We start from the raw sequence: 11390 nt of genomic DNA, 5'->3' as shown, positions 1-11390 counted from the left end.
GGTGCGCAACTAGATTAGCCTATTGATTACTCTATTGCTATTAGAGAGTTGAGCGATCCGTAATTGTCGTGCATCTCCTACAAAAGTAGAAAACATGAGACCTTGCAGAGGGATTCTATAAAGCAATCGTGTATGGAAACAACACCAGTAAGTGAACCGAGCATAATGAGTTTAACTGCTGGAATCAAACCTAAATTCACAAACCCTAAAGCATTCGATCGAGTTACACCTTGTAAGCGTACCTCAAGGCGGATCAGTTGGATAGAATCCGGTGACTAGACATACCTGTTATCCGGTGAAACAAGGAGTTTTGGGAACAGTTAAGCGTACCTGTTATTCTACGGTTGGTGATGAATGGTTCTAATAGAAGATAGATAAGTATTCTAATCCAGTAATCGCTTGTAACGGCGAAGGATTCCTTAATCATCTCTTTTCTTTATTATTATCTGTATATTTATCTTAAAAACCAAACCCTCTTTTGTTATTTACTTTATTTTGCTGATTCAAATAACCTATCAATTACACAGCTCTCTGTGGGAACGATCTCTTACTACCACTATATTACCAGTTAATTAGTGGGAAATATATTTAGTAATTTTTTGTGCCAACAACAACCCATACAGTATGTAAATTCTGTAACACTTGATATTGATCCTACAGAGTTTCAGTTTAATACCGTACCTATTATTTAGTGCACACTTTGTTGTCGTATCTTCTCGATCTTGTATTCATAGTCAATCACACACGTGATCTTTTTGTTGTATTGTCTCGATCTTGTATCCATAGATGATCACATGAAGTGCAGACCGAATTTGTCGTATTGTATGGACTCAGTCCATAGACGGTCACATTCGGTAAAGGACTTATAGGTTGATAAATAAAAGATTGTGGTGTATTTGGGTACCCTCGTCTTTTCATAACCCATATACTCTTTATGATGCTATTTTTTTAGATTAATTTTTGTTAGAGCATATGCTCGGTTGAACTTACAAGCATTGGTATGTCAAGTATGTTATTAAATCTAAATGCCAAAACTATTTCTTGATTAGTAGCATACTAAATTTAGCTTCAATGCAGATTAGATTAGGTAGTAGAGTTTAGGATCATCCAAGTTACCCTTGAAGATTAAAGATTAAAAACCGCACAAAGACATCATTTGAAGAACTTCATCAAAGGTTTTTAACGAAGACTGGTTTTCCTTTCTGACTATTTTTCTATCTATTTATCGTAGCAAAGTCAAGGACTTTAATTAGTAAGTAATGGAATTGCAAAGAAGGATTTTTCAACAAATGAGCCAATGTAATTTTCTAGTCAAGTTTTGGCTTGATGCATTTCAGAATAATGAACCAAGTGATTAAAATTCTACGAACTTTGTTCCTTTGAGTTCGCGAACCTACACAGTGCCAGAAGTTGCTGAACATCAAAGCTAATTGAGATCGTGAACGCAAAAATTAAGCGTAATCTAATTTTTAAATTCTTGAACTCCAAAATCATTTGAGTTCGCGAACCTACTACTAGTAATGAGAAGTTCCATAACTCCAAATTTGAGTTCACGAACCCAACCTTTTGATTTCGTGAACCTAGTTAGATTTTAAAGTTATCATCTCAGAACTCACTTGTGTTTGTTAGACTTTCCTTTTTTGTTTCTCAAGGCGAATGTTTTGCATGCTCATGGTTGTTGTTCTTATTTTTCTCGTATGAGAAACGTTTTTTTTTCCCAAATATTGATTTAACTTGTGAACTAAGTTTCGGATATGTATATAGACAGTTGCACCTTCGAATTTACACACTCAATTTTTGCAGTTTGAAATTATATCTAGAAGCAAAATTCTTCATGGACCGAGGAAACAGACAACGTTAAAACTGTATATTCACATGAATTTTTCTTTGTTTGGTCCGGGATCCATGGAACCTACTGCTCCCAAGGATTTCCTCATCTCCCTCCATTAAGTATATTGTTTTAGAATGTTTTCTTTTTCTATCTAGAACGACTCATTTGGAAATGATTCACTTATTATACTCAACACTGACAGACTGACAATGTGGAGGAGAAAAAGAACAAAAATATCAGTACTTTTATGCATTTCCTCTATTTAAACAACACAAAAACCACCTCCTCACATAGAGTAGCCCCGTCTATTTTTGATCCCACCATTGGAAGTTACATAGGAGGGTTGTTTTTGGGTTGGTTAAACCGGCGGTATGTGAAGAATTTTGATAAAATATACTCGTATGTTGATAAAGCGGGTGAAATGTTTACTTCCACACTCGTTTGAGTTGAAAAAGAAATCAGAGCTACAACAGCGCCGCGCTAACTGAAGATGGAGTTTCCGAATTCCGACCTTGACTCAATTTCAGAAACAAAATTCTCTCCTCCTCTGAAATTATTGTCTTCAGTTGAAGCTTTGATTCTTCCAGGATGATTTCAGAAACCCTAAGATTTTCAGGTAAAGTTGATAATTTGTCATCCTCATCATCTTTACTAGTAATTAATAATACTGATCTTTTAGTTCATATGCTACTGTGTTTACCACTCAAATCTCTTCTTGTTTTCAAATCTGTATCCAGAAAATGGTTATCACCCATCTCTGATTCACATTTCATCCAAAATTATTGGATTCATAACTCCCAAAAGTATCTAATACTGATCATGAACCAATCATCATCAGTTAGAAACCCAGAATATGATTTTATCTGGATTCGTACCTGTTTCGTTTTCCTGTGTTAGTTAGTCTAGCTTTAGATCCACTCAGATCACTTGATAGTAAAATTGTCTGCATTTGGAGAGTTGGGAGTGTGATGAATCATAATTATAAGATTGAGATTTACTTCTCGGAAACATATTCTTGGAAACTGTGTGGAGGAGATACCTATTCTACTACTGTATTCCTTTGTTTGATAAACAGTGATACTGAAATGATTCAAATGAAGTGTAGGTACGAGCGTATTAATTATTTTGGATAAGAATCTTTCAAGCTGCTTTGATATCTTGGAGATGGAGGTTTATTACAAAGGTTGGAAGAAATTAAAGCGCTCGGTAAATTTATATGGATTTGCATATGATTAGTCGCAGTATGATATTGCAGGTTATGATAATTTCTTATAATCTATCAGGAAGTGGATAGAAGAGTCGAGGGTGTTTATACATGTATTGGACAACACTATATCTTATTGTCTTAAGAAAAAGAATTTCATAGATTTTTATGATTATCCATCCGACGACTGGAAGGATTCTGTTCAATAACATGGCTGGATGCTCATCCTTATATTGAATCACTTGCTAAGGTTTGACTTTTGAGTATCTCAAATGATCGACAAATGAGGTTTCTTGTCTTGGTAGCTGAATCCCGCGTCAAGGCTTCTTCTTTTTGTTTCTTACATCCTGTTCTTGTGGAAGGTTAAAATATAAGTCTTCATTGTTGGACCAGACTCATCCAGGTTTTTTCCTTAGTTCTCTTACATCTTCTTGTGAAGCATATAGCATGTTGCCACTCAACAGTGTGGTTGGTATAGAGAAACTTGGTTAAGGTTCGTTTTGGCAACTATTATGAACTTCTATTGGTATGAATTTGGGATAGTTCTGCAGTTAAGTCTTTGTGAAATAGGTTGAGTGAACTTTTAGCTCTAATTTTTTCTCTTTACTATTTATTGTATCTTTTTCTGGTTCTTGTACATTTATCAGAAGCAACCAGTGATGCGTAGGCTGGATAGGTTTTGTCTATTCCCGTAAGTCATGTCTTTAAAGCGATCCGTCACCCTTTACTAAGTTGGGTCAGAGTGAGATTCCCAAGTTAGAGATTTCTCAGGCAGGGAGTACGATGCAGGAGCATCCTCCCCTTGCTGACTGGAGTCTTCTCGATTTACTGGACCCCTTAGCCATGTAGTGAAGCGATAAATATGACCTTTACATCAGTCATTGGCTTATTAGCTTCCTTCACCAGTATGCTTTTATCTGTGTATGTTAAGTTGGAACTTTTACTATGTAACTCGTCATCCATATACTCCGGCACTCTGCAGGTGCTATTCTTTATAAAATTTTGTCTTTCAGCTCTTGGCACACTTGTAAATTATAGTTGATAGAGTAACTCATGGTGGCTTCTATCATTGCGTTGGTTTTTTCTTTTGTCAAACATTTTATATCTAAGTTGATTTCTTTCTGACGCAGGCCCCTCAGATTACTGAAGATAATGCTCTCAGTGTTCCCAAAAGTTTTGTCACTTGCTCACGCATTTTCTGTTCTCGTAAGTGCTCAGCTTATTTTCGTTTAGTGATGCTTTCCTAGAATCATCGTTTTCAGCAATGCACTATTGTATTGTGTTCTTTGTGTATGTGACAGTTGGTAGTAGGATAAAACTTCCACTGATAATTTACTGCCATATGTCTGGTTCAAGATCTAAATCAAGACGAGTGTAAGCTAATAATATAAGGAAGCTTATTGTTTTACCCTCTCTTTTTGTAATCTAGCATCTCTGCAACTATCATTCTAATTCGTGTTCCATGTGCGTTGTTACTGTAGGAGAGTAATGTTGAGGCCAAGAGGAGATGCTGTAGAGGCAGGGTGTGATGCAGAGGTTTGCAACTGCATACTTAGCAAGGAGGATTTCCAAATTTTATAGCAGGACGACCCCAGTTCGCTTAGGTAATTATGGACCTAGCTCTCATCAAAAACCAACTTACTAAGGAAGCACCGACCGGATCTTAGAAATATCAAAAGCCAAGGTTATTCAGGTGATGAAGAACTATTTTAACAATTTTTGCTTAGTAATATTAGATTTGCAAGGTGATTTCTTAGTAACATTAGACTTATAAGGTGATAAAGTAGGTTTCTAGTGATGCTCATCGCAATATTTATTATTTTACAATGAAGAAATTGTAGATGAACCCTTGCATTGATTGGAATTTTCTAATGAAATTGAAACTGAAATTGAGCTTACAGATGTATAAAAACCATTATTCAAATTGAAGCTTGTAAAACCAAAAATTAGGATGATCTTCTGAGTCATAGTACTGAGATTCTCATGTTAGAGACTTCTCAGGTGGTGAGTACGATACGGGAGCATCCTCCTGTTTGTATACTCTGCAAGTGCTTTCTTTTATCGAATATTGTTTTTCGACTCTTGGTGCAATTGTAAATTATACTTGATAAAGTAACCTATGGTGGCTTCTATCACAGCTTTGGTTTTTCTTTTGTCAGAACTTATGTATCTAACTTGACTTCTTTCTGATGCAGGTCCCTCAAGTTACTGAAGATAATGCAGTGTTGCCGAAAGTTGTCACTTGCTCATGCATTTTCTCTTCTTGTGGGTGCTCAGCTTACTTTCGCTTAGTGATGCTTCCTAGAATGATCGATTTCAACAATACAGATGCAATAATTGGTAGTAAGATAAAACTTGCATTAATAATTACCATATGTCTGGTTCACGAGTCTAAGCTAATATGAGGGAGTTCATTGTTTTACCTTTCTGAATCGACTCTTAAAAGGGGTTTGGATGATTTTAACTCTCCTTCTGTAATCTAGCATCTTTGCAACTATCATTCTAAATTCGTCTTTCATGTGCATTGTTACTGAAGAATGATAATGTTGAGGCCCAAAAAGAGATTCTGAAGAGGTTAACCTGATCAGTGGACCTGCTAGCAGGTACATATTTCAAATTTAGTTGCAGAAGTCCCGCTACTGCCATGCTTTGCATTATGACAGGCTTTGCAAGTAATAGTTTCCAAATTATAGCAGAGCCCCAAGTCACTTAGGTGTAAATATAGACTTAGCTCTCATCAGAAAGCAGCTTACAAAAGGAAGCACTTACTGGAACTTAGAAAGATCAAAAAGCCAAGGTTATTCAGGTGATGAGGAACTATTTTAACAATACTTGTAAGGTGATAAAGTAGGTTTCTAACAATGTACGTCGTAATTTTTGTTATTTTACAATGAAGAAATCAAAGATGTATAGTCCTTGCATTAATAGGAATTTTTCTTTTTCTATTGAAATTGAACTTACAGAGATATATGAAGATCATATTAACTAGTAAAGAAAAAAAAAATTGTCTACTCAGGAAGAGTCGCACTAATTGTAGTTGCTACAATATTTGCATGAGATAAATTCAAGAGAAAACTTCTAGAACAAAATATTACAATGGCAATTCTTGGATGGGGTGACTTTGACAAGGTTCGACGAGTCCCTTTTCAGCAAAGGGGGCAATGACATAGTTGCTATTCATTAAGCTACCACCCAAGATTAAGACTTAGATCAAGATTATGCTGATCTTTGCAACATGTCTCCCCAGCTTCATGCTTTTCAGTAATACTTGTTGCAGCATCTTCCACATTTCTGTCTTCAATGATACAGTCTTCATCAACTATGATCAAGTCATCAATAGTTGAAGAGGATGACGAAGATGATGCAATAAGTTGCTCTTTTCTTGCACACAAATTTTGTTTCAATTTTTCCAAAGAATGTCTCACAGGCTTTAACTTCTCCACATGAACCGAGTTCTTCACTGTCTATATTATGCCACCAAAAGCTATCAGTACTCCCATTCCCAACACCAGCCTTGTCTCTGCACTGTGTAGAATTCTTACTTCTATGAACATTCTCTCTTTCTTGTTTCTTACCTTTCCTCTGTTCTTCCAGGAACCGTTGAACCATATTACAGACACCCACTGGAGAATTAGTAAAGGTAAAAGCCTTTCCACCAGGAGAGAATACGATTATGCAGACAATTATATCTGCAAATAACCTGCACAGTTCAGTCGCTTTACTCTTGATACCTTCTCTTCTTTTCAAGAAAGTTACCATTCTCTTTTGTGGATCAACAATCTTTACCATCTCTATCTTCCTTTGGCCCATGATTCTTCAAAAGTTTGTTGTAACAAAATAAAGTTATAATTTCTTCAAAACTGCAGAGATTCAGAGAGCGGTATAGCTAGTGCGATCGATTTAGTAAAGCTATAATTGAGTTTGAGAATACATGTACTACTCTACCTCTATTTATATGGATGATAACTTATCGGATACTCCTAAATCTAATCAGAAGTTTCCATTTTTATAAAAATCTTGCTTACCGTAATTATGTCGGTTTCCTAATTTTAATTTAATGCGGCGTTTTCTATTTTTAGGAAACCTTGTTTCTAAAAATTTGAATAGGTCGGTGCGTCTATGTTTTAGAGACGTGACCTTTTTGAAAATTGGATTTGGTTGCACTTGGTGAAGGCCCGTCCAGTGGATGGGTTCGTCCACAGGGTGGGTCCATGTTGGTCCTGTTTGAATTCTTTTATTTCCGCTCCTCCTTTTCTGAGTAACTAAAATATTTTATAAATTAGTTTGTTCGATTTGAATCAAAATTCTTCTGCCTAAACATCAAATTATTTTGGATTCTAAAGTTTATTAGTTTATTTTCTTCGTGAAGAATCATCTTTGGAAATTTATATTGTGCTAAGATTATATTTGAGGAAGGCCTAATTCCATGAATAAATCATCTTTCCGTGAAAATAACATGTTTCCATTCATTTAATAACAAACCTTATTCCATGAAATGTGGTATATAGTTTGTTTTAGTTTAATTTCATAAAACTTCGTATGATTCGATGACTCTCCCTGGAAACTGTTTCTGAAACAATTTCATAGAAAGTGTATTCGAAGTAATCAATATCCAGGGCGAGGTAAGGAAAGACTTCCTACGAAATTCTATGGAATTGAGTTTATGGTGGTTACGTTTGCAAAATTCTCAATTTTGAGGGACTTATAATTTCAGGGAATTACAAATTCCAGGATTCATGTAAATCCCCCAAGAATTTGGTAACTCAATTAAAATTCCTATGGTGCACAGAGTTCTCTTGTTTTGAAGTTCGTGTATTGTTTGGCATTATCTTTAGAATCTCAAAACCGTGTATATATATATATGGGATTAGAGTGTTTTTTTTTAAAAGTGGGTCGATAAATTCCTTAATAAGTTTCCCAGCAAATTTTAGAGGGAATGGGTCGGACTCCATATGTGGATTTACTGGAAAAGTAATTCTTGTAGGGAACGTGATTCCAGAGATTTGGATAACCAAACGTACCAAGAAAAACATAATTCCAACATAAATCCCGCCTCTAAAATTCTAGACCCAAGCCCACCATTAATGCATACTTTAGACCATATTTTTTGTCAGCAGATGGGAGTGCAGTCAAAAATATAAAATGGGATCTAATGAGAACAAACGAATACAAAAATCGGATGAAAATTGTTATTGAAATTAACATGTATAACCTCTAAGAGCTTCTTCAATGGAATATATGTGATGATTAATGTTTAAGTCCATATAGGATACACATTGTTTTCTTTAAAATTCTTCTCCAATCCAATTTCTTAAATCAATGTGAAGATGACATGGCTTAATTTTTGTTACAGATTGTCAAGATGAATGTCAAGTTTTAGACATTCACCTTGACAATGTCAAGCTATCCTAATAAGCTTTTACTTAACTAAAATTAATTCCAATACATTAAATAACCATTTTTAGTTCTAATAAAATCTTTTAATTACTAAAAATAAAATTTACATTTAATTAAAGAAAGATCACAACTAACACCATTGGAGATGAATTATTTTTTTCCTCTAAATTTAAGTTAGCATTGGAATAAGGATGTCTTGTTTGTAATTCCACTTAGGAAACACACACACAACACCATTAGAGAAGCTCTAATTAAATATTGTCAGGTCCAATATGATCGACCGAATTCCAAAGTCTAACAAATTTGTCTTGAGATTGAATTTTGTAAATTACTTAGCATATCTAATAATTGATGTCAAACGAATTACAAGTCAGATGTTTTGCCTTTGAATCAACTAATGTAAATTCTAAACATATGTCATTCATTCAAATGGGGATGATTCCAAAGGAAGAGAGTGAATCTTATTAAAATTATATCGACTTTCAATTTGTTGATAATACGAAACAAAAATTAGGATTGATGAGAATGAATCGTATGGATTTTATTGAACCTCGACCCAATGAAAGTTCAATCGATGTATAAAAATGAGAGTGAATTCAAATGATATGAAAAAATTAATTTAAGGACAGACGATCAACCCAAATCAGGTGTTAGATCGTTTGTTTTTTTTATTTTTCTAATATCTTCCTCGAGGTCTGATTCGGCTTATATATCTGAATCAGGGTTATTTGGGTCAAATCATTTCGTACCTGACTCGTGGGAACACATATCTTACTGGATTCAAATCTTTTCTACAAATCTACTATTTAATAATTTTAGATTCAGAGTCAGATTCAGACGAGACATTTCAGTTAGGAAAAAAAGTCAACTTGCTCAAATACACATTAGACTTGTTGTTAAACAATGATGCAAAACAAAACGTTTATAAATAAAAATTGACTCGTCGAGCTACAAATTTTGTTTTATCTTTTTGAGAATCAGTTACCGTCATCTCATAACATAGGTCCTCATGGCACTAATATGGATACAGAGAGCAATAATTTTAAGCGGGAGAAGCACCATGACTGCTAATGGGTATCTCAGTTTACTGGGGAAAGTACCAAATCCCATATAAGACAAATCAATTTTTAATTTATTTTATGGGATTTGGTACCCTCCCTAGTAAACTGGTACACCCCATTATCAATATTAGGAACTACGTTTTATTTTATGTTAGAGGATTGACCGGTCGAACTCACAAGTGTTGCTATATCAAGTTTGCTGTCAAATTTAGTTGTCAAAACTGTATCTTGATTTCTAGTCTATAATTAGTTAAGTCACTGTCTAGGATAGTGGAGTTGAGAAAGAGCCAGTCATCATTTGCATTCTACCGTTTGAAGGCGAAGATCAACTGAAGCTTTTGGAGAACTTTATCGGAAAATGGTAAATGAAGAATGAACCACCTATTTCTCAAGTTATATTCCCATTTCTATCCTTGAGATTATTGTCGCATAACTAATTAGACTAGCTTGCATAGACAAGAATTTCGAGTCGAGAACTAATTATTTAGTTTACGAATTTCTCGAAATATAATGACTAAGCTTAATGAACATTTGTTCATACTTGATCAAATTCGGTGGAGAACAATTTATTGTTCGGAACCAAATCATGATTCAAGTTTATCATTTGAAAATAGCTTGGAATAGTGATATGTGTCATTGTTGTTATTAAGGAATGTTTCGAATTGATTTAGAGAAATATAGAACTACTATATTCGGAATACAAGACAGTGTTATCAGTCTTATAAACTGATAAAATTTTTATATGTCTGAAGCCGTATTACATGTATTCATACACGTAGCGGAGTAGTTATATATCGACTTCCATATTTGTGTGATATGCATATTCGTATGTATATCATGGGAAAATATGTTTGTTTCCTTATCCGTATAGGTACGTATATTCGTATACAAACCATCGTGGAATTGTGGTAAAGGAACCGGGTTAAAATAATCAAACTGGTATGTTAGTCAAAGCAGTTGTAAGTTCTAGAACCAGTTTAGTCCCAAACCGGTACGCAAGCTGAATGTTCTGTAAACTCCGGAACCGGCAAAGATCTTAAGTTTGCAAAACGGTACGTGAACTAAAAAAATCCGTAGACTCCGGAACTTTGAGTTGGTTTAAAGTTTGCAAAACGGTACGTGAACTGAAAAGTTTTGTAGAGTCCGGAACTTGGTTATTACATAAGTTTTCAAACCGGTTTATGAACTGAAAAGTTCTGTAGACTCCGGAACTCGGTAATTACATATAAGTTTGCAAACCGGTCTGTACTGTGACTCAGCCGATTCACGAACGATTCAAGTAATTGTACTTTGTACCTTTACAAACTATGTCGATCATGAATCAATTGCGGTTAAATATTTCCATGAAGTAATTTGTATTTGATCATTTATCTAATTAACACTAGACTCATTTGATCACATGATTGTAACTCAATATTAATGTCTTACTGAACACGAAAATGAGTGTTAAGCTTTTAAGTTCAAATCGGCTATTTTCGGCTAACCATGTCGAACATAGTCTTTATACACGGTTCGGTTGCGGTTTACCTAACCATAATGTATATCTTTCATCTAACGTGGATATTTCTTTAAAGCTATCTTAGCTTAAACTTAAAGAAACCTAGGCTTTGAAGTCTATATAAAGGGAACTCTTGGCAACTAGGATCTTTGAATCCTAACGCAACTGTTTGGTGTGTCCTTGTTGTATCTAGAGTCATCCTCTCCGGAAATCCTTTTAGGGTTTGGCGACTACAAATACTTCATTGGGATTCATGAAGCCAGGTCCAATTATTTTTTTTTTAATAACTTGAGTATCCTGATCTTTATTGTTTGTAGAGCTTGCTCCATCAATCAAGATAGATAGTAATCAACGAAGTCTCTTCGTCTCATACTTTGTTGACTCCACAAGTTTCATACT

General features: G+C 34.7%; 2 protein-coding genes across 12 annotated transcripts; one reads left to right on the top strand and one right to left on the bottom strand.

Annotated features, from left to right (window-relative positions):
- The first annotated feature begins 2165 nt into the window (after window positions 1-2165).
- On the top strand, window positions 2166-5606 carry LOC113303979. 11 transcript variants are annotated; one of them, XM_026553070.1, is made up of 6 exons: window positions 2166-2447; window positions 2937-3037; window positions 4166-4241; window positions 4337-4409; window positions 4517-4639; window positions 5231-5606. In XM_026553070.1, exons 1-5 carry the CDS (start codon window positions 2420-2422, stop codon window positions 4614-4616), a joined length of 378 nt encoding a protein of 125 aa, XP_026408855.1. In that variant the 5' UTR covers window positions 2166-2419; the 3' UTR covers window positions 4617-4639; window positions 5231-5606. The 11 variants fall into 11 exon arrangements, 1 of the variants encoding a protein (XP_026408855.1); XR_003337951.1 differs by having other exon boundaries at window positions 2177-2447; window positions 4517-4728; XR_003337954.1 differs by having other exon boundaries at window positions 2181-2447; window positions 2937-3438; window positions 4517-4728.
- Window positions 5607-6220: 614 nt separating this feature from the next.
- LOC113306463 (agamous-like MADS-box protein AGL97) lies at window positions 6221-6824 on the bottom strand. Its single transcript, XM_026555395.1, has 2 exons — window positions 6461-6824; window positions 6221-6354 (listed from the first exon to the last, which is right to left on the bottom strand). The coding sequence occupies exons 1-2, from the start codon at window positions 6822-6824 to the stop codon at window positions 6221-6223; spliced, it is 498 nt and encodes a 165-aa protein (XP_026411180.1).
- Between the last annotated feature and the right edge of the window lie 4566 nt (window positions 6825-11390).

The sequence above is a fragment of the Papaver somniferum genome, chromosome 8 (assembly GCF_003573695.1).
Source record: "Papaver somniferum cultivar HN1 chromosome 8, ASM357369v1, whole genome shotgun sequence".
Classification (NCBI taxonomy): domain Eukaryota; kingdom Viridiplantae; phylum Streptophyta; class Magnoliopsida; order Ranunculales; family Papaveraceae; genus Papaver; species Papaver somniferum.
Note: the sequence above shows the minus strand (reverse complement) of the source record. Positions and strands in the feature narration are given on the sequence as shown.